Source organism: Astatotilapia calliptera, chromosome 7, assembly GCF_900246225.1.
Source record: "Astatotilapia calliptera chromosome 7, fAstCal1.2, whole genome shotgun sequence".
Taxonomy (NCBI): Eukaryota; Metazoa; Chordata; class Actinopteri; order Cichliformes; family Cichlidae; genus Astatotilapia; species Astatotilapia calliptera.
The window spans coordinates 45,537,022-45,561,309 of record NC_039308.1 but is presented as its reverse complement, the minus strand read 5'-3'; the positions used below and the strand labels follow the sequence as shown (position 1 = coordinate 45,561,309).

General features: G+C 41.5%; 1 protein-coding gene across 8 annotated transcripts in view; it reads left to right on the top strand.

Moving 5' to 3' along the window:
* LOC113026379 (transcription factor SOX-6-like) overlaps positions 1 to 24,288 on the top strand; it is a 105,610-nt gene that overhangs the window by 70,582 nt on the left and 10,740 nt on the right. For 6 of the 8 annotated variants that reach the window (XM_026175096.1, XM_026175102.1, XM_026175101.1 and 3 more), the window contains 6 exons: positions 3,353 to 3,473; positions 3,644 to 3,709; positions 4,422 to 4,501; positions 11,407 to 11,556; positions 12,703 to 12,880; positions 14,720 to 14,916. In XM_026175096.1, the coding sequence (XP_026030881.1) occupies positions 3,353 to 3,473; positions 3,644 to 3,709; positions 4,422 to 4,501; positions 11,407 to 11,556; positions 12,703 to 12,880; positions 14,720 to 14,916 (792 nt within the window). The remainder of the gene's footprint in view (positions 1 to 3,352; positions 3,474 to 3,643; positions 3,710 to 4,421; positions 4,502 to 11,406; positions 11,557 to 12,702; positions 12,881 to 14,719; positions 14,917 to 24,288) is intronic. The other 2 variants (XM_026175100.1, XM_026175104.1) reach the window with 2 other exon arrangements.

The following is a 24,288-nucleotide window of genomic DNA, read 5'->3' as shown; positions in this document are numbered from 1 at the left end:
TTTTGATAAGTCGATCCTCTTTTAATTTAATTTGTAGGCAGTTGTTGGCAGTCCTGGAATAGCAGCTTTTGTTGCAGGAAATTTTCCCAAATGATGCCAGAAATTACAGTAATTGCAGTAACCTGCAGTTATTGTATTATGCAGTAACATCAGTGTGCAATTTTCTACACATTAAGCCTGTTTTGGGGATGCACTGGACAGTGGTGGAAATATTTTTGCAATATTTATAAGGTAAGATTAAATATTGACAGAACGGTAGTGAGATGATGTGCAGTATGTTAAACCTAAGTTTAAAAATAACAATAAAAACATATTGATTTGGCTCTTCCTTGTTCATTTTAAAGTTGACTCAAAGAGCAACATCACCAAAATCTTCAGGACTTAATGTTTTTCAGTTGGTTACATACTTTACATGCATACTTTGCAGCGGTGGATGATGCTGTGAATGTCAAGTTTAGTGTTGCACTGGTTCAAATCCACTTGTGCATACCTGCTGCAATCAGGCAACTATGTTTCTTTGTCTTCTCTGTTTCTCAAACAGATCAGTGTACAGACAGACCACATACATACTCATTGCCCCCTAACCTTGCTGCCCTTACACAAGAGGACCATTAATTCTGTGTGTGTCTGCGTGTGTACACATGTTCCTTGTTGCCTAGGTGTGTATGTCGATGTGTCTGGTGGGCAGTTAGAGGAAGGGGACCTCGTGTTTTCTTAGTGGCTGAGCAGAGGGGGGCCCCTGCAGCACCACCTTCCCCAGTCCATTCATCCAACCCCCCCCCCCCCCCCCCCTCCCCTTGGTAAAAGGAGATCTTTGTGTGTTTGCGCTAGTGAAGCAGCCCCAGTCAGTCCCAGTGTTCCCAGAGGAATACAATGAATGGGGGCATTTTGTCCCACTCTATAACCTACACCCCCCAACTTCACTCTTTTCCTTCTTTTTTTAGCCATTCGGACACACAGACTTGTTTTTCTTCTCTCTTCATTCTCTTTTGTCTGTGTCACAAGACGTCGGCCCTCTTGTCTGCCTGCGTGTGTTTATAGGAATGCCTCAAAAGTACACTGACCTACAAGTGTGTTTGCTTGTGTGTGTGATGACTGCCTCCTGAGATATCAGGCTTTTTATCTGTGTGACCTATCAGTGCTGTCAGAGGAGCTGCTCAGGTGGCACTTGTAGCTCCACACATACCAGACCAAGCATGCAAGTTGGTGGCTCATGCTCTGTTTTGGCAGGGCTATGTGTGGAGACACACACATTTGAGCATTTTTATCTTCATTATACAGTGTAGTGGTGAAGATAGACAGGACAGTGATGAGAGAAGGGGAAGACACACAGAAAAGGGCCACGGGTCAGACTTGAACCAGGGCTGCTGCACTACGGCTCTGTTCCATGTAGTTGTCTGAAGTGGTGCGCAGAAGCCTGCTCTTAAACCAATTATATACTTTTAAACCAACTGGTGATTTTAAATTGACCGTAGGTGAAAATGTGAGTGCAAATTGTTGCCTGTCTGTCTGTCTGTGTTAGTCCTGCGACAGACTGGTGACCGGTCCGAAGTCTAGCTTGCATCTTTTCCTGTGGCACTTGAGATAGGCTCCAGTCACCCATGTGACTCTGAATTGGATAAGGGGAAGAGGATGGATGGAATGGACAAAGCAGTGTATTTCTATTTGGTTTACTCAATAGCCCAAAGCCAGTTGATATCCAATTAACAATGATAAAAAAGAGTTTTGAACTCTTCTCAGAAAATTCTCATGAATTCTGAGAGCATTTCTGAGGAGCAAAATGCTCTTCAGCATTAATCAGGTATATATAAAAAAAAATCTGTCCATGTACTTCCTGTTGATCAATTAATCGCCTGAGCAAACACAGTAAGTTCAGAAATAATTCTTTCCTTCTCTATGGAACTTTGAACCTTTCTACCTCAAGCCTTTCAATCCATCCACACACTAACCACGAACAGCGCATAAGACGGTCATCTTATTCAACTAATTCAGCAAGGCAATCCCGCTGCACATATGCACAGTAATCATGCGACATGCTGCTTGTGTATGCTTGAGCTCCAGCGATGAACCTTCCCTGGGAGGTCAGTGGGAGGGGAGAGGGCAGCGTTGTCAATGAATTGGTAGTAAAGGAGACAAATGGAGGTAGAGGGCATTGAAGTGAGGAGGGAAATGGAAGGAGGAGGGAAGTGTCTAAAAACATTTATCTGAAAGTGTAACATAGTCACAAAAGAAAAGTTGAAAACAGGATAAAGCCAGAATAATGAAGAGCAGACATGAAATGACAAGAAACTTTGAGATTTTTTTCCCTCACAAGTTGATTAATTGAGGAATCAATCACAGAGAAGAAAATATAGTAATATTAATAGTAAAGTTAGTTATTATCAGACATTTATTTGATTGACTTTGATTTTTGACCTCCCTAATATGGACTTTTTGGCTTTTTGACATTGCCTTCTTTTCTTCCTTTCTCCTTTTCAAGGGTTTTTGTTTTTATTATTTTTTTAAACTTGAAACATTAGTTATCTAGTAACTTCTAGAGCTCTATTAATGATATAAAGAGAGAAATTATATTTCTTAATAAGCCATTTGAACAAACAATCCTTGGGGGCATTTTTTTAAGAAAAAGAAGAGGCAACCAGAGGAAAAAAATGCAAAACGAGAAAAGACTGCGATAAAGGGAAGAGATAGAAGGAAAGAAAGTGGGGTCGTCCGGTGGTTTAACGCAGTCAGCCCTAATAGATTCCTGCAGGCTCATCTTTGATTTGTTTCTTTTCAGTTCAAGCCCTCGGCGTCTTGACTTAGTCAAACCCACAGATTTTAAGAGCCTTTCAAGCTGACATGAAAGGCAGCTGTTAACCTCTCTCTTGTTTTAAAGGCCTTTTCTTGGCATCTTTACACTTGTCTCTTAAGAGTATACGTCTTAATTTGTTGTTTGGCTTCTGTTCTTCAACTCGATGCACCAGTTGATCATGTCATTGCCTGCATTGTTTTTTCCCTTCTCCCTGTCTTCCCCTTCCTTTCATCCTGATCTTTATCGTTCCTCACTTTAACCTTCCTTTGTGATTTCTCATTTTAAATCATTCTTTCTTTCTCTCTGCTGACTTTCTGTTTTATTTTATTGCTTTTGTTTCTACCTCTTTACCTTGTTTATTTGCGATTTTCTCGTTTCTCATCTGCCTTTTCTATCATTGCTCATGATTTTTATTCTTCTTTACAAATCTTTGAGTTTTTTGGTAAATCTTGGAGCTTTTTTTTTGCTGTTGTTGTCTGTGAATCTGTGTCTGTGTGTCAGTATTATTTAATGGATACAGCAGTTGGCAGATATCTCTCATCTCTTGTCTCTCTCTCCCAGGTCCAGGGTCATATGCCTCCTCTGATGATACCAGTGTTTCCTCACGACCAGCGGTCTCTGGCTGCAGCTGCCGCAGCACAGCAAGGCTTCCTTTTCCCACCAGGCATGTCCTATAAGCCAGGTATAACCCCACCCCACCCCCACCACAAACACACACACACACACGCAGTGGAATCCCAGTCTATGTTAATGAAATGTGTCAGGTGAGGAATGTTCTGAAAATTAGCGCAGAGATCCAATGTATTGCAACATGGAATTTCACGCTTTCCCTCTCTGTCTCTTTCTCCCAAGAGTTTTCACCTTTTGCACACCAACCCAACAATATAGACATAAGGGCGACGCACTCAGAAAAATCACGTACGTTGCACTTAAATAAGGGCATGCATACTGCATGTTTCGGCAGACCGTAAGGATTTTGCACAAACAGGCTCAAGAAAAAACACTTAAAGTCGCCCACAGAAAGAAATGCACCGCACTTCATTGGATTGTCTGCACCACCTGCTTTCATCAAGTCTTTTGCACATTCCTTTCTTGCAAACATCCCTCCAGGTGCTTGCCTGACACAGTACAGCACTGACCCGTCATACGAATATTACTCCTACTGCATGAGCATTCACTCCCGTGAGGCCGCAAAGAGAGGCAGAAATGAAGAAAGGGATTAAAAAGCTATTATTGTATACTCTCCTTTGACATTGGTCTGTTTTCAACAAAGGCTTGGACATGGAAAGCCTTTTAAGGACAAACAGTAGGGGTTATACACATACTCATATATGAATTTATGAGTGCATCACAATGAGGAAGCTCTGGACTTGAACTCTGCTCGCTCTGGTCTCAAGCACTCGAGTGTGCCGACAGCAAGCGTTAATAACCTTTGAATAAAATTTCTGTGACCCTTCATGGTTCATTTGGCATGAATAAAAACATGAGAAGAGTAAGGAAGGAGACAAAGAGCGAGACAGAGCGAAAGAGACAGAGAGGCCTGACTGAAGGTAAAGAGCAGGTTAGTTCTTGTGCAGTACACCCCCCACGACCTCGCTCTACAATATGTGTTGTTTTGGTTATTCAACAGGTGAGAATTACCCAATGCAGTTCATTCCATCTGCAATGGCAGCTGCAGCAGCGACTGGACTCAGCCCGTTACAACTACAGGTAAGACACAAACTAATTTATCAAAACAAACAAGCAAAAATGTGTGTGTGTGATTTAATACTACTTGGAATATAGAGAGATATTTTTCCTCTAAATTAAAACTGTGTAAAACACGTGAGTAATGGCTTACCAGAACAAAATGATCACATACTTGAAACAAGACCAGAAACAGGCTGTCTGACAATGAAGTGATGAAAAGTGAGGGTGTGGAAGTTGGTGGGTGTGACTGTTTTTCTGTAAGATATGCTTCATTTTCACCTGGATTCAGTTAATAATAGTATTATTATGTGAAACCTCCCGCACACTTGGCGATGACTCAAACATCTTATTGCCTTTGTTGTCAAAGGTCTGACTTTACTTGACATAACATGATTAAAATGTTTTTGTCCAACTTGTGCTGTATACTTTTTCAGAGTGCCACTAATAATTCTTTTAATTCAGTCACTGAACAGAGTCTGTGTCTAGTCTTTAAGTGAATGCATTAAAAATCAGTTAAACAACTGCAGCAGAAGTATGACGTCTGGAAAAAAAGACAAAGAAAAAAAGGGTGACTGTTTGTTCGCCATTTAGGGGAACATACCAGAGTGCTGACTGACAGGTACATAAAAGCAGCAGCTGAGATGAGAGCAAAAATTGAACTAGCTGAGTAGTTTAGATGAATCTATTTGCTGTTATTTAGGATGGGTTAGAAATGGGGCTGGTGGTATTCAGATGGGTTTTGAGTGAAATATGTAAATCATTTATGCACTTGTGATGTGTATTGAATGACACACCTCTGCCTTGTTTGTGTGTTTCCTCTTTTAACCCAGGAGAGGGTCTAGTGAGAAGGAATAAAGAACAGAAAGAAAAACACCAAAAGATAAATTTAAAAAAGACTCCAAATGAGAAAAAAATATAACATGACATGTTGATTAAAATAAAAAAAATTAATACTTCCCATCAATTGCGGTCTTAGAGAACACAGCAGTCTATTAATCTATATCTAGCTTGAAATCTTTTCTGTTTTGAACGTCATGAGTAAGAAGCCAAGGCTATTGTGCAACTTGTTGAGTGTCTGGTAGACCTAACCTTGGAAGAGCCTCTGGCAAAAGCTACAATATAGAAAAGAACTAGATGCTTTGCATGTGAAGTGATAACTTCATGTACAATGGCTGCATAGTTAAATAAGCAGACAGAAGGTCTACTGTTATCAAAAGAACTGGGAGAAAGAGAGAAATGCCACACTTGGAGGTGTCCTCTGTGCAGCTTGTAGGTCCTGACCTTAAAAAAAATGAAGCAAACGAATTACCTGCAACCACAGTAATTTGTCTGCTGCCATTATTTGTTTTCTGATTTTGCTTTTTCATAAACCTAACCATAATTCCCACCTTTTTTATTCTCTAAAAAATTCGCAACTACCTCCAAAAAAATTCCATACAAGCTCAAATCATTATTCTAAAAGAACTTGAAATACAAACAGAAGCTGGAACAGGAGCTTTCTTCATACTTTTAATAGAGTTCCTGTACATTTGATTTCTTTTTTTCAATAAAGCAACGTGACACATTGGTTGAAGATGATGCTCCATAGGTTGCCAAAATGCTAGCCCTCTTATCCGCTGTTTGTCAGCTGTGGCAGACAAAAGCTGTTATGATGAATCACAGAGGAATTCCCAACCCAACAGCACAACACCTGGCCCACACAATTCATCAAATATTTTATTGCTTGACACATGTGCTTTGAGAATAGCACTTATCCATAATGGTTATCACAGAGCACATTTCCAGGGGAGCGGGCAAATCAGTGAAATAAAAACGAAGAAAACCTCGACTCCCTAAAGATGCTTTGGAATTTCACAACATAACATCACACATCATTAACACTTCCTGCTTTACCTACCGTCAGCTGAAAAAACAAAAGCCCTCACGAGCTTTTTCACTGGCAAACAATACTGCTTCATCATGTCAGTTGTTACCATAGCGTGCCTTTTGGATATAACAAGAATCCTTATCCCAGTTTATTCAATTTGTATTGTGGTTTTCGCTTATCGAGGCCCTCATTAGCCGCTATTGACTTAGCAAAGCGCCGTGCTGCGCTGAGGGGATCGGAGCCGGGAGGCTCCACTCCTGGCTCCACTCCTGGCTTTGAAATTATCAAAAGAGCTGTACGGTGAGTGAGAGGTAAGAGGATGAGTGATGTCAGAGACGCAAACTCATTCACGTTTAGACACTGCCTGAGACACAGAGAATAAGAGGCAGAGAGAGCAATCTGAATGAAAGAGGAAGTTTCTCATCAAGGCATCGGTTGAAAACAAGTCAGAGACTGCCAAGAAAAAAAGAAAAAAAGCAGCGAGACCGAGGAAGTATTTAGGCTGGGAAAAAAAACAATTATTTGAGGAATTTTTTAGGAGATGGAGTGCTGGTTTCCAGCATATTTGAATATTGTTTTGACAATAATGTCAAAAGAAATCCTGATGATGAGATTTAATAATGGTACTTGTCTTGTTAGTTAGTCCATTTGCATCAATAAAATGTTTAAGGTGCACCGTTTGGGGCAGTAACGTGGGCTGCAGAATGTACAAAAAGACCTGCGTAGTGTTATGATATCAGTTAGTATTTTTACAAGACCTGGGTGTATTTGCAGTATTCGCGTTCAGTATATAAGCTGCAGCTTTCTGATGCTCTTCCCAACATTGCAGCATATTGCTTTCAATATTTCAATATGCAGTGAACATATGATCATCCAGCAGTGACAGCTGACACATTTTGTTGCTCATCTGTCCTGTTGTGATCGATCCATATTTGCATTTGAGCAGCTGTTACTGCTACCATCACCTATGATGATGATGATGCATACATTAAAAATCTGTATGGATATAAAATATGAATCTATCTTTGGTTACAGTAGTTACTTTTACTCTTTCACATCAAATCAATTTTACATTTACTGTAAAATTGATGTGATGTCTTGACAGGCCACAAACTGAGGCCTTACCTATTCTATTAATTTTAGATAGTCTCAGTAAATTTGCAGGAGTGACGTAGCAACCAGAGACTATATAAACCGAACGGCACTTCTCTACAATGGCTACAGATAACTACTGGCACAGCGAAGTGAGCGGGACCGTAGATAAACTTGCAGGCAAGCGACTGAAGCGACCACCACTGAAAACGCAGGATGCCACTAATTAACATGTGACCTTGTAGTAAATACATTAGAGGGTTACCTGGGTAGCCAGATACCAGCTGTCAGGTTTAAAGTACTGCACGACAGGCAAATCAGTTCTAGTCTGGATGCAGCTTTAACTGTGAAAAAGGGAAACTGTGCATTATCGTGTTAGCACCATAAACAGACAATGATATTGTATTTGTTCTGTGTTATCAACCTCCTCTGCTACATACTGTAGTCAAAACACACCAGCTGGCATCAAACATTTGTAATGCCAAATCGATGCTCAGTTCAGGATAGACAGATGTTGTAGTCAGACTGCTCCAGATGTTTCAAAGTTGAACCCTGTAGCCCTCATTCAAACAGCTGGCTGGCACTGAAGGTCAGAAAGAATAATTTCACACAGGAAAAGTCACCATCAGAAAGTGCCGTCTGAAAAGTTTTATATTGTATATCTATATCTATACACCTTTATAAATCATCTAAATCTGCATTACTAAGCTGTCTGGTAAAGGCTGTTAAGCAAGCCTTGACCCATCATGAACTGACCTACCAATTCTGATAGCACAAATGTTCCACTATTGGCGTGGGAACTTGATCCATCCAATTGTTTCCAGAGCATTGCAATAGACCCTTCACAACAGTAGATTTCTGCTGAAGAAAGGCCCTCTTTGTGTGCCGCTAATGCGAGGGACATACAGTTGCTTAGCAGACATTCTTGCTGAAATCATAAGCATCTCTAGCTTTGTGTCTCCATGCTTAGTGAGTGTTAGGCACGGACACAAAGGTGAGGAAACTTAATGTGGCCCCTGGTAATGATTTCTGCCCGACTGCCAACACACTGTACATAAAGCGTGAATGACCTTCTCTGTCATACACGAGAAACATGTTTGATACAGACTGATAAAAGCGAGAACCAGAGGTCTTTATGCAGCCCGTCTCTCTTTCTATCTGTTTTACCATCTTTTTTAACACAAAAGTGCAATATTTAGAGTCTGCCCTCTGTCCGGGCCATGCCCCCCCCCCCCCCCCCCCCCCCCCCCCCCACACACACACACACACACAAACGAACCTGCTGAAAAAAAGACAAAACCTCATTTGTTTTTTGCACTCCTGAGATCAATAGCAGCTGGACACTAAAAGAGGCCAGCTGAAGGGAGTCTCCACTCAGCCCTAATGGGACAGAGCAGTCTGAGCATGGAGGAGGCTGCTGGTGGACTACGATCTGATAGTCCAAACAGAGGTGCAGACACCCAAAACATCATCACCTTCTCTTTGTTTTCTAAAGAATTACAGTGATGTAGCCCCCCTCCAAAAAAAGAGAAAGCAAAAATGCTAATAATCACGTGTGTGAAGAGTGACAGACTAATGATTTGGATTTTAGTCAAATGGGCACTGATATCCAAAGAGTCAAATAGTCTGGACAGCTGAGACACACTTCGAGGCCCTCTTTGTCAATTTGCAATTTAGGAAATTGCAGCATTGTCTTCCCTCGGGAGTTGGCTGAATGGCAGGAACTCTGGTTGGTGTTGTTTACGCTGCAGATTGGTTTCCCCAGTACACAATCAATCTCTGAGTGTCTTGAAGAAGCAGAGAAAAAAAATTAGGTAAAAGCTCTTATTGTCAGTCTGTTGTTTGTTCAACAGTTCCCTCCTCATATTTGTAACCGTTGACAGAATCGCTGCTCGCAGCACAAAAGCTGTGGGTGTGTTTGTGGGGGAAAAAAGCACTGCGTGTGTGTGTGTTTGTGCAGACATGGGTGTGAGATCCTAACTGTGTGTTTTACCTCAAGGACTCATGTGTCTGCCCCAGCCCCTGCTCCCCTTAGAGCTGTAAGAATATCAGGCATCACCAGAAGTAACTCTGTGGTCGGCTTGATTGACGCGAGAGGCCTCACCACCAGTCATTCAAGGCACATTCTTACAGGGATCTCATATCGCCAGGGGTTGGACCGAGCACTCCCGGTACCTTCCAAGGAAAATAAGCGGCGTGACATCAGGGCTTTGTTTCAGCGGCAAGGCCCCTTCTGTTTGTGTTTAATATCGCTCTGAGAGAAGTGGAGAGAGGGCCAGCCAATTTCTCTGGCCCCAACTGCTGAGCCTGGCGCTTTGGCGGTGAAGCGACGGTGGTCTCGTGTGTCTGCTTTGCAAAACTCTGTCCTTCTCTCTCTTTCTCCATTGTGCTTTCTTTACTTTGGATCTCTGGTCCCGGGAGGCTTTGCAGTTTTGACTGAAGGGAAATCAGATCTCACAACACTGGGGGTCATTTAGGCTGAAGGGGCAGAAGGTAAAAACAGAGAAAGAAAGGGGAAAAAAAACAGAGCTGGAGATGGGGTGGAAAGATATGAGAAATGATTTCTGGACCTAAACTAAGAGTCAGAAGACAAGTGAAGAGAGTCAAAGGGAGATCAAAAGAAAGCGGGACAAAATAAAGACAGAACTGTAGAAGGAGGGAGGAGTACAGATGAGGTGAGAGTAATGAAAAATGAGAGGAAAGCAAAAAAGAGAAAAAAAAGTCAGAAGAAAAGAGGGAATCTACTGAAGGCCAGCCACGTCTGGGTGGTTTTCCTGAGGACAGGCTCTTTGATACTCCAGCACTCACACTCCAATGCATTTAGACAGGGGCTGACAGTGGTTTCAGGCAGTGGTTTGTCTGGCCAGTTAGCTTTGATTTAGAAGACCCTGGACTGTGGGCCGAGTATTTGACTCTTTGATTTTTGCTAAGTACCTTGGATGAAAAGTCAGTTCTCCTTTTTTCCCCTTTGTCATTTAATGTTTTCATCCAACACTAAAGGCTTTTACTTTGAGGGTTTTCTTTTTTATTTCTCTGCTATGTTCAAGGATTTTTTCAATTGAAACACTGGTCCAAGGTGTAAACTATGAACACCTGCTTAAATCTGATTAGCCACTGTCGTCTTGCTTTGGATTAAAGTAAGTAAAGAAATTGCCTGAAGCATTAATGCAAGAACAAACCAGAGGTGACAAGATTAGTTAGAGACCCATGAAGCAGTTCCTCATATAATATTCCTAATCTCATTTTACATTATTTGACTTGTTATTCCTCTGCTAAGAAAGCCAAGACTAAACATTGAAACATCAGGACAATACCAACCTTTTATTACAAGTAAAACTGAAGCAAGGCTATTAAACCTAACTTCAGAATAGGTACCATTTGTTTCCTATTTAAAAGCTGAAAGATGCTGATCTATGTGCAAGCTGCTCCAAGCATCTGTTGAAAAAATAACTGTTAGAAAAGTTCTGCAGATAATGTAGCATAAAAAAATAATTTGCTGGAATCCCTCCTTGATAAATAATACCTCAAACAAATCTTACATCTGTGTGGGATGCTCTTGTCAACTTCAGATGTAGGTGTGTGTGTGTGTTTGTGTGTGTGTGTGTGTGTGTGTGTGTGTGCGTGTGTGTGTGCGTGTGCGTGTGCGTGTGCGCGTGTGTGTGTGCGTGTGCGCGTGTGTGTGTGTGTGTGTGTGTGTGTGTGCCTGTTTCCATCTAACTACAGTGTGTCTTTGGCTCAAAGGATGCAGCCAGTACCAGGGAAAGGATAAACCAAAATAAATAAATAAATGAAATTGACAGGATCAAAGGTGTGTGTGTGTGTGTGTGTGTGCGCGTGCGTGTGCGCGCGTGTGTGTGTATGAAAAAGAAAAGAGGAGAGAGAATGAAAGAGGAAAGCCACTGACTAGCTGCTGGCGCACGATGTTAATAGCCTGTCGGTTTTGCTGGTTTCTTCCCTTTTTTTGCAGCAGCTGTATGCCGCCCAGCTGGCAAGCATGCAGATCTCACCAGGAGCCAAGATGGCTCCCCTCCCACAAGCTCCCAACTCCTCCAGTCCTCTTTCTCCCTCCACCCTCAAGAGCGAGAAGCGAGCATCCAGCCCTGTCTCTCAGATTAAGGTAGGTACTTTGTTCAAATGTTGTTAAATGAGTGCGCGCTGCCAAGAGAATAGAGCCGGTCTAGATGTACCGAGAGCTTCTTGTGTGTTCTCTTGATGATGTTATATTTAAATATGTGTAAATGGCTTTGCTGACTTTTGCTACAATAGTGAATTAGACTTTTCATGTTATGGGTATGTGCAGGGAAATATGGTGATAAATTCGGAGACAACATAATAGAAGAAGTAAAAAGTGGGCTCCGAATGTTGTAATAATAATGTTGATGGTCACTGAAAGTAAAAGTGAAAGCTGGAAATATGGAATTTGTTGAAACAATGAGCTGTGCATTGGCCCCTGTGTTCTTCACTGTCAATTAGAAACAGCTTATTTAAATGTCACAGGCTGATGCACACACAAACACATGTGCACTCACAAGCTGACACTGGCGCTGGCTGCTGTTTGGCAGCGTACGCCTGATCTTTACTCGGTGACGAGGCAGTAATGGAAGCCATGTGTGTGTGTGGGGCACAGCTGCAACCGGCGTCACAATAGACCGGCGTCGGAGCTCACCGCACTCAAACAGTAGTGCCGTGCCCTCCAAACTCCTCATCCTCCATAGCAAACCCCACGCATACTCATCCCACCCTCAGCACGCCACCCGCATCTCAACTTACCCCCTTTCCCCACGCGAAAGCTCGTTCTGTGCTCCTTCCCTTCTCAAAACTTCCTCAGCTGCGGCTCAACTCCAAATTAGAGCCACGTTCATTAAGTGTTTTCTGCCAACAAAACAGCCGCAGTCAGACTGTGCTGGCGTGCTGAAGTTTACTTTATGCTACTATTTTTCCTTTTCCAAGAATTCTTTATGTGGATTAGTGTGGTCATGAAGATCTGATCAGAAATAAGAAATCACACAAACAAATGTACCATTGTTTATATGCAGTAAGGAGGCTTAAAGAGCTGTTCGGTCGAATTCATTTATTAAAGGCCAAAAACTTAAGGATCACCAAAGGCTCTTCAAGTAACACTGCAGAACATCAGCAGGTTTGCTCAGCTTTATATCAGTTTCTAACGCTTACTTTACAGCCTTTTTATTAACCCTAATTTAGTAATTTAGCTCCTGTTGAAAGGACTTTGTATAAATGGATGCTGCACCTGTTTCATTAACAGGAGGAAGGATCCACACAGCCACTGAACCTCTCAGCTAGACCCAAGACAGCTGAACCTCTTCGCTCCCCGACATCCCCAACACAGAGTCTGTTCTCTGGAAACAAGACCAGCCCCACAGGCATGGGCAAAGGCCGCATCCCCAGCCCAATTCCCAGCATGGGCCGGAACACCTCCCTGGGTAGGTAACAACACCACGGGCTAGCTGGGGTGGGCCACCCAGTCTACTAGCACTGCTACATTTCATTAACATTCAATAACACTATCCTTACACTCATCTACAATTACAATGACACAGAGTAAATGCTGCAAAGAAAAAACACTGAGGCGAAACACTGATGTACTTTTGCTCATGGATTCTCTTTCACACACAAACCAACACTAATATGCATTTGTGCACGAATGTATCGCTCACATCTGCAGTGTACATCCGCCCAAAGCAAACACGTCGAGCAAAAAAAAAAACCTTGCCTTCAACTTAGCCGGAAAAACAAAAACATCACCCACCCAAACACCTCCCACTCCCACAGCCACCCACAGACAAACCAAGAAGCGTCGCATGTGCCTGATAGGCTGCAGACACCTAAACCCCATGAGGAGACCTGTGTATGTGTGTGTTTTGTGTGTGTGTTTGTATTTTACAGGAGTCCAAAGCCCTGTATTTAGCCCCAATGAAAACCCTGGCAGCGGAAGCAGTGAAACCCAGCACACGTTATTTGGTTTTTAAGAGCTTCCTCACATCATTGTCTGCCCGCGCTAGACCTTTTATGCCCCTACCTCTGCTATCTGTTATTAAGGCCAATCTAAAGTCTCTCATTATATCCCCCCAGAAAACAATTTCACCAGCTTGTCTGGAGTGGCTTTGAGGACGCGACGCTTGTGTTCCTGCAAAGTTATTTTTTGCCCATTTTAACGGCCACCCAAGCATACAGTGCTTCCTACTTGTCTGCTAATTAAATGAGGAGGGCGACGGAAACTTTGCATCCTTTTATTTATTTATTTCCTCTTATTCTTCAAATGTGCATCGGCTTCAAAAGTGTGAAGCGTGGTGCTTAAACAAGGGGGAGGAGGCTCAGTCATGTTTTGACACAAATGGCCTGGAACAAAACTTGAACAACATTTGGAGCTGATATAAGATTGGAAATCTCATGTTTATACAGTTGAAATGTTATTTAATGGGAATTTGTATTCAGCCTTTCTGAACGTTTGACTATAAGGACTTACACTTTCTATTCTAGTATCAGTAGAATCTTACGAAGTAAAGTAAAAGCACTAAACTGAGTTCTAAAAAGTTTGGAGTCTGGTTTGTTCAAATAGAAATTTGTAGCACTGGGTAATAGCACGGATCAAATATGAGCGCACTATATGGACAAAAGTCTTGGGTCACACCTCTTAATCTTTGAATTCAGGTCTTTTCAGTCCTATTTCCACAGGTTTATAAAGTCAAGCTCCTAGCCACATGTGGTAATGTGTGTAAGATGCCACCATTGCAACAAGCCAGTTTGTGAATTTTTCTAAGTCCTAGATACTCGACGATCAACTATAAGTGGTATGATTGCAAAGTGCTAGTGTTTAGGAACCACAGTAACTCAGCCACGAAGTGGCAGACCACGTAAAATTACAGATCTGGGTTTTTGGGTCCCTGTTCAATAACTGCAGAGCTCCAAACCTCCTCTGACATTAACGTCAGCACAAAATCTGTGAGCTGGGAACTTCACGGCATGGATTTCCATGACTGAGCAGCTCTTGTTGGCAATTTGTAGGTAGGCCAGTACATTTGTTCATATGGTATATTCATAAAAGTTATCTGTTTATTTATGTATGCTTGATTGGAAATCCCTTTCCCTACACAAAGTGTCAAAAAAGGGCATAACCTTTTCTTTTCAGTGGTTATTCACATCAGAGCCAGAAGAGTATTAAATGTGTGCAATTCATTTTTATGCTACCCGAACATGTCCCCGATGCTGTATTGCCAGTCTAAGTGACATACGACTGTCTCTCGTCTGTTCTCCACCTGCAGACATATTGTCCAGTCTCAACTCCACAGCACTGTTTGGGGACCAGGATGCAGTGATGAAGGCCATCCAAGAGGCCAGGAGTATGAGGGAGCAGATCCAGAGGGAGCAGCTCCACCAACAGCAGCAGCAGCCAGGACACCAGAGTCTGGAAGCAAAGCTATCTGCCCTCAGCAGCATGAACCTCAACAACGGCAACAAGGTTAGAAGGACATGCAGGTCACATCTGGATGCATAATAGGATGCACACACACGTTTTACTGATAAGGTCTGAAAGAGTTACATGAACTGAATGCAGTTTCATAGCAATTACTTTTCTTCTAAAAAAGAAATTTTGGCTCTGGTCCTAAAATACTGTCAAATAAATAACATAAAGATTTGCTAAATAACTAAATAAACTTTTCAGTTCTTTTTCAATACTCAATACTTTTGGCTACAATTCCAGTCATACCTTTTCAGATTTTGAGGTTATAAAATCAGCACTGTTAATTCAACACAAATATATATAAAAAAACAAAACAAAAAAAACAAAAAAACAAACAAAGCGGTCTTTGGCTAATGCAATAAATGAAATAAACAAAATAGGAATCCAGAGTACAAACAAACTGGAAACAAGGACCGTACACAAACCACAAGCAGCATAACTACAAGCATCAACAAATGATTTAGCAGGGACAAAGAGGAAGATGGGACTCCATCTCTCTGACATCCTCTTCTGTCACACCAACTCTCATAACCTCCTTCATGAATTCATGAATCTTCTCTGTGGTCTTCCTCTTTCCTCCTGTATGACCGCTCCATATTCAACATCCTTTGTCCAGCACGATCCCTCATCTACACATGTTGAAACAATCTCAGCCTTGCCTTTCTAACTTTCTTCCGACCTGAGTTGTCCCTCTGATTTACTCATTTCTAAATCCTTTTCATCCTGTTCAGTCCCAGTGAAATTCTTAGGATCTTAAGCCTCCTGCTCGGCCTCGTGGCTTTTTGTCAGTGCCACTGTCTCCAAATCGTACACCATAGCAGGCCTCACTACCATCTTTAAATCTTACTTGTCACTCTTGCTACTATCCTTCTTTCACAAATCACCCCTGACAGTCGTCTCCGCCCACTCCACCCTGCCTGGGTGGTTGACCTCAGGTATCAGGTATCTGCACTCCTTGCATAATCACCTTATTACTTTGTGTTTCTCCATTTCATTCATTAATTATATTCTGTTTCGCTTCTAATGACTTTCAGTCCTCTCCTCTTCTAAGGCTCTTCCACCTGCTCCCTACTCTCACTATCATCTGCAAACATCATATTCCACCCTTCCACCCCTTCCATCATCTGTCAAGTACACTTCTTCTCTATTTCCAAGGCATCTTCTGACTCTTCAAGATTGTGTTAAGCTGGTTCCAAATAAGTATATTTAAAAGATTGTGTTGAGCAGTCTGGTTAAAAATTCCTTCCATTTCTTGATTTCCAAAGTAATCCTGCAAACTACCATCCAAATGTGTCTAGCTACATTCTACCCTGCCAACACATTGCATTCTGCTATCTCTTGCATCTCTTCTGCATAGCATGTTGTCCCACCTGTGTGCACATTCCTCCACTCTTGTAATGCTCTGCCCTCTTCTCGATATACATGTTCACCAGAGCCACTTCCATTCCATTGGTTAAATCCACTGCCAGCTATCCTTACACCTCCTGCTTTTCCTTGTCTCTCACTGCCTTCCCCCTTTCCTCTTTCTTTGTCTTGGGCCAGCAGTAGCAGTTTCCTCTGGCACCGTGTTGGCGACCAGCACTTCAGGCGCTTGTTGTTAACCAGGCCCTGACTGATCCAGTATGGAAATCTCATTCTTAATCATCTGCATGTTTGATTTGGCAAAGATTTTACGCCGGATCTCCTGCCTGACACAACCCTCACCATGTATCCGGGCTTAGGACCAGCCCTAGGAATACATTGGCGTAGAATTAAAATAGGACTCAAAAACTCTACAACATCATAAACTAAAATTTAAAAATGATTAGAAAAAGGCAATTTGAGAGTTAATTTATGTTCAAATAGAATTAAAGCTCAGTAGTCTTGTTAAATCATATTGGAAGAATCTAGGAGTTATTTTCCTAGAACATTGACTCTGAGGTCAAATACTGTTTGCTAACTATGCAGAACACGTGAACAACATACTGATACCTTGCCACCAATTGAGATTACTAACAATGCACATAACATCACTCATGGTGCAACACTAACAGACAAACTTTTAAATTTGTTGTATTTTTTCATTCACTAAAAGATGTGAACCTGTCTTCATAAACTGCCAGCAACAGCCTGAAGGACAAGGTGGTAAGGAGAGAGGGAACTGGACAATAATTTTTTTATTGCTCCCTACTAGCTATTAGGATCCATTAAGTATTCTCTTCTGCTCCTTAACACAAACTTGAAAACAGAGACTCACACCTCTGTGGGTCTACAAACTCTTTGCTCCTGTGTCACATTTTCTCTACTATTTCATTGGCTCAGAGTTCAAGGTTTCTTCTCAGCTCGTACATGAGTCTGAAGAATATTCATGGATGATATTTGGTGTCATTTGGCTCGGGCTGCAGCTCTTGAGAACTTCTTTTCTCTCCTCTCATCTCCACGGCCACCCAGAAGCCAACAGCTTTGAAGAGGGAGCAGCTGGGCCAATGACAAGTGATGGTTTTGGCGTGTTAGTGTGCCTGCCTTGACTGAGTGGGTGTTTTTTTTAAGAGAAGAGGTGATTAGTGTGTATGTGTAAGTGTGTGCGTTCATGCGTGCGTGTATATGTGTGTTTAATGGAGTTCAGCTCTCCACTTGCCCTGGAGGGGCGATCCCGGCCTCAGGGTTTTAGCCCAATTAAAGGCCCTTTCTCAAGGAATTCCCCTGTCCACACTCACCTCTTGCCCAGCTCATCTCTTTCCCTTGGGCGAAAGGAGACAGGGCCTTTGTACCAAGATCCAGGGGGAAATTCATATTCCAAAACATCTTCAATCGGTCTGATCAACCAATCATAAATTCTGAGGATCAAACATTAAGTAAAATACGGAACATGATTAGACCAATTCTGCTGTGCAATTGATCCCATGTTGCTTACAAGGAGAACGAGGAGGAGCAGAACTCATTAATATTTTAGGGGGGGAGACTTTGAACCCACCAACCCCAAGTAGGTCATGATTGGTGCACTCCAAGGATAGGTTGTTTTGATTCTTTTTTTTCTTTTTGGACTTGTTTGCCTTGCATCTTCAGGAAGAAAACATTCAAAATCTGGCAAAATATATCTCTGCTTTACTTATCCTCAGTCCCAAGTTGTTTTTTTTATAAGTCATTATACTAGTAAACACTGAGAAACTCATAAATATAAATTAGACAACAGCCTATACTGATAAATTGTTTATTAAGATTTAATATGAGTTGCCTGCTGCAGGTCCAGTGAAATAAACCACCAGTGTTCTGAAATAAGTTTATGCTTTTAACTTTTTTGTTTTTGCACAAATTTCACTTTGAAACGCTCAACAGATTGAGGTGAGTGCGCTGCAAGGAGAACCCTCCGTGTTTCTAAAGCTCTATATTTTCCAACTTTAGAAGAACAAAACCAAAGCAATGCAGTAATTTGGTTTATAGCTGCATGCCTCCTAATAAAAAGCTCACTTGGAAACTCTCAAAGTAATTGTTTCCGGTTCGAGGACGACAGCAAGCCTCGCTGTTTGTTGTCAGTTTGTTATTCGTTACCTAACAACAGGAGCTCAAAGACTCTTTCTCTTTGCTTTGAATGCATCATTTTTTTCATTGGGACGTAACATTTTTTTCGTCTGTGTGTGTGCTTTTTTTTCTCCTGAAGTGCTCAAAAGCTTTGCTCTGTCTTAAACAATTCATGGATGGAACTTGCTGGATACTGAAAGTGTGACTCAACCGTTCCACCTCAGGAGGCAGCGAGACCAGCTCTTTTTCTTTACCTTGGATTTGTTGGTAGTTTTTAGTTCAATGGATAAATTTGTTACTCAAATCCTCCCCTTCGAAACTTTGAAGCGCTTCCCAAATCTTTTTTGTTTTATGACACTGTACTAACACAACATATTCAGCTTCCTTGGAGGGAATGAGGCATGTGCTGTGAATGGTATCTCAGTGTAATGTTGAATGTTGAGCTATTTATTACCCGCACTGATTCCACTCAAAAGGGAGTCGCGGTGACGTCTAAGTGTGTGTGTTGTGTCTGTATTTCACTTTTTGTTTGTGTATTTTTGTCCCACAGTATTCGTTTCAAACATAAGCGACACAGACATTTCGCTATGAGCTGAAAGTGATCCTAGACTCCTTTTTGTGTGTGTGTGTGTGTGTGTGTGTGTGTGCGTGCGTGCATGCGTGTCCTGGCTCTGCACTGGCCTTGGCCATGTTAATGTCATTATAGCTGGTGTACAGACGAGAGGCCTGGCCAGTTAGTGGCATTGTTGAGTATCACCTTACGCTTACGTTGCTTCCAGCTGGCCTGCGGCTGCCAGAGCTCACTGAAATAGCCACTGTGTATAACCATGTGTGTGTGTGCGTGTGTTTGTGTGTGTGTGTGTGAGAGAGACGCTTAAGACTTATATATATATATATATATATATGTATATATATGTTTTTTCTTTTCATCAGAGTAGGCACAAAACATGCCATTAAGAAAAACAGTAATTATTATTACTATAATTACTATACTATAATTATTTAGCCTACATATTACATGATGAACCCCCAAATCATGTATCTGTCTCTTTGCAATATGTAGGAAAACATGTATAAGCTCTACACAGTTACATTAGTTACAGTATTGCTCAGTTGGCTTAAAAAAAACCCCAGAGTAACGTTCACAAGATACAAAGTACAAAAAACACACTGAATTCTGAGCAGATACTTTTCTAAGTTTCCAATGGAGGTGAAGGAAATGGTAAATGTACAGGTCACATTAGAAGAAGCACAAATAGCCTTTTTGCTCTGTTTGGATGATGCTGTGGAGAGATAATGATGTAAATAATGTGGACACATGAACTCTTCTAGTGTCTCTGGTGCTAGTATAATTTAACTGCTACATTGGCTGATGGGCTAAGGGGCATCAGTCTGTGCTGTACTCCAACAGAGTCATATGCTGTAAGATGATCTTTGAGCAGTTATGCAAAGGTGGGCTTGGAGACTGGACAATCTAGAATATCCAGTACTCAAAAATAAATATACACACATTTCAGTGAACAAAAACAACATCAGTCAAACTGAGTTTCATTCATTTCTAGCATGCTAATTTGAAAATACTTTATATCAATCATACACTCTTTATGCATATTTTTCTACAAATGGTTCAGAACCCTTTAACTTATTGCACACATTCCTCGTAGGTTTGGACACTTTCACATAGCATTTATACAGCTTTGAAATGGACCAGAAATCTAAATTTTGGAGACTATAATTTAACAGTATCCCATTATAGAAGAACACCCTTTGTCTACACGAAGTTAAAGTTGGTCAGCATGCTTTCTGTCATTGAATAAGTCTGGAAGAAAGAGAAAGAGAGGAGAGAAATGGTTGTATAGAAGTTTATATTGGCTCCGCTGTTGGTTAGTTTGGTCTTTGAAGGAAGTGAGCCTGTGAAACCAGAAGCTTAGATGGTTCCAAGTTTTGATTAAACGTCGACATAATCTTGGTGCAATTATAGTCTGAGTGATATACATTATAATAAATACTATAAAGCTGAGTGTCTACTTCTTTTGGGGGTTGAAGGCTCAAGTTGTAGAGGTCTGGCGGAGGAGTGTTAAGGGCTATGAATAGGAGGCATGGTTGAAAAAAACAGAACAGGGGGCTGACTGACAGCTCTATCGGCATGGAGAAGGAAAGAGAGGAAGAAAGATGAAGAAAATTGGAGTAGAGAGGAAACCCCAGGAGGGGGGTTGGTGGGCAGTGGGGAGGGTTACTGAGGAGTTTGCCAAACTTGATTGGTCCGGGAGGAGACAGTAAACGGTTGCGGGTCAGCTGGAGGCAGGCCATCCTGGCAGCAGGCGAGTTGTAACTGTGGTAATGAGCTCAATACGGTATGGATTAAAAAATAAAATGTTTGGAGTGTTACCTTAGCAACAGTGAAGGGACGCGAGGAGTTGGATGCCAAGAAGAGAACAGACCAAGCAGAACAAAAAGAGTCGGGTGTCTCTTAAATTTAGAAGCATACATCCAGCAGCAACACTTTGAGAGACCAGCAAAAGCAAACGTGTGTTAAAAGTACTGTGGCAGCACTAATGTGATTTGTTTTTAAGGTAGTTGTTTGCACAGCTTTAATGTTTAAAAGTGATTGTTGCCTATTTTCTGCTATTTTTTTTCCAGTTTAATTCTACAAAGTACAAATGGAGTCCAATTAAAGAGAGGGGGAAAGAAAGTCTGTAATATTGCTCCAAAAGGCAGCAGTCCAGTTTGAAACCAGCAGGCACACAGGCCAAACCTATTTCAATCTTGACTAAACAAAGGAAAGACAGCTCCTTATTGCATTTGCCACAAGAACTTTTAAGAAGACCAAAAGTAGACCAACCACAGGGAATATTTGCAAATTGTGACCCAGATCTGCTGTTAATCTGTAGTTTGGATCATTCTGCCTCTATTGATGCTGTCCCACTCCATTTTCCAAATCCCCAACTCTATTCTGCATTACTTTTCCATTTGGTCTCATCTAATCACCGGGAACATTTCAAACATCTTCACTTCGATTGCAGAGGAATTATGTACTGTAGGACATTGGCCTTCAAATAACAGAAAGTCAAACTGTGACTCATTTTGACTTTTGGGCTCACAGGATGGCTCTCAGGGGACTTGAGATCTTATTCTTGTCTCTACACTCGTTTTCCATCTCCTCCTTTCTATTTTTCTCTGACTCTCTCTCTATCTCCGTCCTTCCCTCCTTCTTTCTTTTCTTTAGTCCTTTGTTAGGCGGTTGCTTCCTGCGGTGAGCATGGCACTGCCCAGGCACATGTTCTGTGGTAGGCCTGATTACAGCCCTGCTGTAGTGCTGACATTGGCCCGCACTGACTCTTGTCTATAAACACACACACACATGCACACGCACACATACACGCGGCCCCTAAGTTCCACCACTGCTGCCAGCGGCTACCGCGGCATGACTTCACCCAGCAACCATTCCTTGCGTCAAACAAAATGCCTCTGTCACCAGAAAAAGGAGGAGAACTGAGAGGGAGGAAGGGAGGGAGGGAAGGAGGAGAAGAGGAGGAGTGTGGATGTATGGTAGCTATGCGGAGCGTACCATGTTTTCCACTGCAGTTTGAGAGCGTGGTGGGGTAATTTTAGCTGTAAGACTCCAAGGCAAGCTGCTTGTAGGAGTTTTTTGTCTTAGAGGTGGTGACAGATGAGGAGCGTATGATAACGGAAGGTGGGCAAGTCACTGAGGATAAGTGCAGCCTTCGAGGTGTTCTGCCTTGCCTATTAGTTTATTACATGAATTAAAACTCATCATCACTTATTTTTGTTCAGGTTCCATTAAAAAAAGTAAAGCTAAAAGTGCTGGACGTTTCCTTTATGCTAGCTGAACCCAGCAATTAATTTTACTGTCATTACCATCAAAGTCATCGATGGCTGCCCAATTCAAAAGATGGCAGGAAACTTGATCTAGTGGTTAAATCAGGGGTCGGCAACCTTTCTGATGACAAGTGCCATCTAAAATTTCCTCAGAAGTCAGTGTGCCATATGACTGCATTAGCAATAAATTTAATAACGCTCTATATTAACGGTTACACACTATATAGCAGAGGTGGGACCAAGTCATTGTTTTGCAAGTCTCAAGTAAGTCTCAAGTCTTTATCCTCAAGTCTCAAGTCAAGTCTCAAGTAATGTCAGGCAAGTCAGAGTCGAGTCTCAAGTCACTGGTGTAAAAGTCCGAGTCAAGTCACAAGTCTGAAACTTTGAATTTCAAGTCCTTTCGAGTCTTTAAAAAAAAAATGAAAAAAGCATGTTGCAGTTATATGCTAAATGTAAATATTAGACCATGTAATTTTAAAATCTGTGTTTTTCTCAACACATACAAAATAGTGAACTTAGAAAATATACACAAATTGTGAAATTGCACCTCTTTAAAATGCAGCTCAATTAAACCTAGCTCCAAGAATAATTTTCACCGACAGTTCTGAGATAAGCTGCATGTTATTCTTGGATGCGGTTGTAGGACCGGCTTTAAAATCGCATGACAAAAATATCATACACATTAAAAAAAAACTGCATCACCAACGTAGCCTGGAAAACATTTGCTAGTTAGATGAAGTCAGCTATCTCATTGTAGCATATTTATATGCATATTTATAATCATACGGTTCTTGGAGTGAGTGCATACACACATGAAGTTTAGTAACTTCCGGTCACTGCAACAAGCCCAGGTACAGTTTACCGACGGATGGGTGCAAGACCTTGAAATGCACCGTGTAGAAAGTAAAGACCATCGTACATATCATAAGTTTACCAGTCTCACAAATCGTCTTCATAAATACACATTCCTTAACCGTTTATTAATAGGACCTTTGAGCTCAACGGTAATTAATTAGTAGTGGAAATAATTTCTGGTAGCATCACAGAAATGTAGCAGTGACAACAATACTGTATGCTGTAATCGTACTGGGCAATTAGTGATACAAAAAAACAACTGTTTTATCCTGTGAATAAAAGTACATGTTTTTGTCAATGTGCCATAATAACAGAAGCGAAACACAATATTGTGTCAGGACAATTCACTATTTATGCACAATAAATAAAGGAGCATAGCGCGACAATTTCTGTTCAGCGCCAGACTTGCTTGTAACCTATATCACCAATTATGTTAAGAAAAACGACGTATTAACTACTAAACACTGACCTTTGTGGGAATGCTTGGAGCAGACTAACCTGTGAGCTGGAGTGTTCTGGGACGTTATATTTGATCTTTGAATGGCTGCAATCCAGGCCATCTGTCGCGTCTTTGTTACTTCGGAAACATGGCTCGAACAATTTCTCTTAAACGTCGTAATCCGATAACAACCGATCTCTTTACCCGTCGGCTTCCCGTGGCTGTCATGCGACCGGCTATTGCAGTTAATAATACAACGGCTTCTTGACATTTTTGTGTTTCTTTTTATCGCTGTGTGACTGATTTCAATTGAAAGCCTGCGTGCGCTAGTACCTCTTGCCACGAGTTCCCAGAATCCTTTGCGGTTTACCCCTGAATGACGTCACATTTTCAATCTCTGTGTAATATGCATGTTAAATTTTATATTTGGGGTGAAATATCAAGTCTTTTCAAGTAAATCGGTTCAAGTCCAATTCAAGTCCCAAGTCATTGGTGTAAAAGTCCAAGTCAAGTCACAAGTCTTAGAACATTTTTTCAAGTCAAGTCTAAAGTCATAAAATTAATGACTCGAGTCTGACTCGAGTCCAAGTCATGTGACTCGAGTCCACACCTCTGCTATATAGAACCACTTTATAGAATTATATTTGTTCACAGATGTTGGCAGCTATCAGCGAATAGTTATCAGCTGTTTTGAAACAAACAAAAAAAAGACACTTTTTATCCATAACAAGAACTCC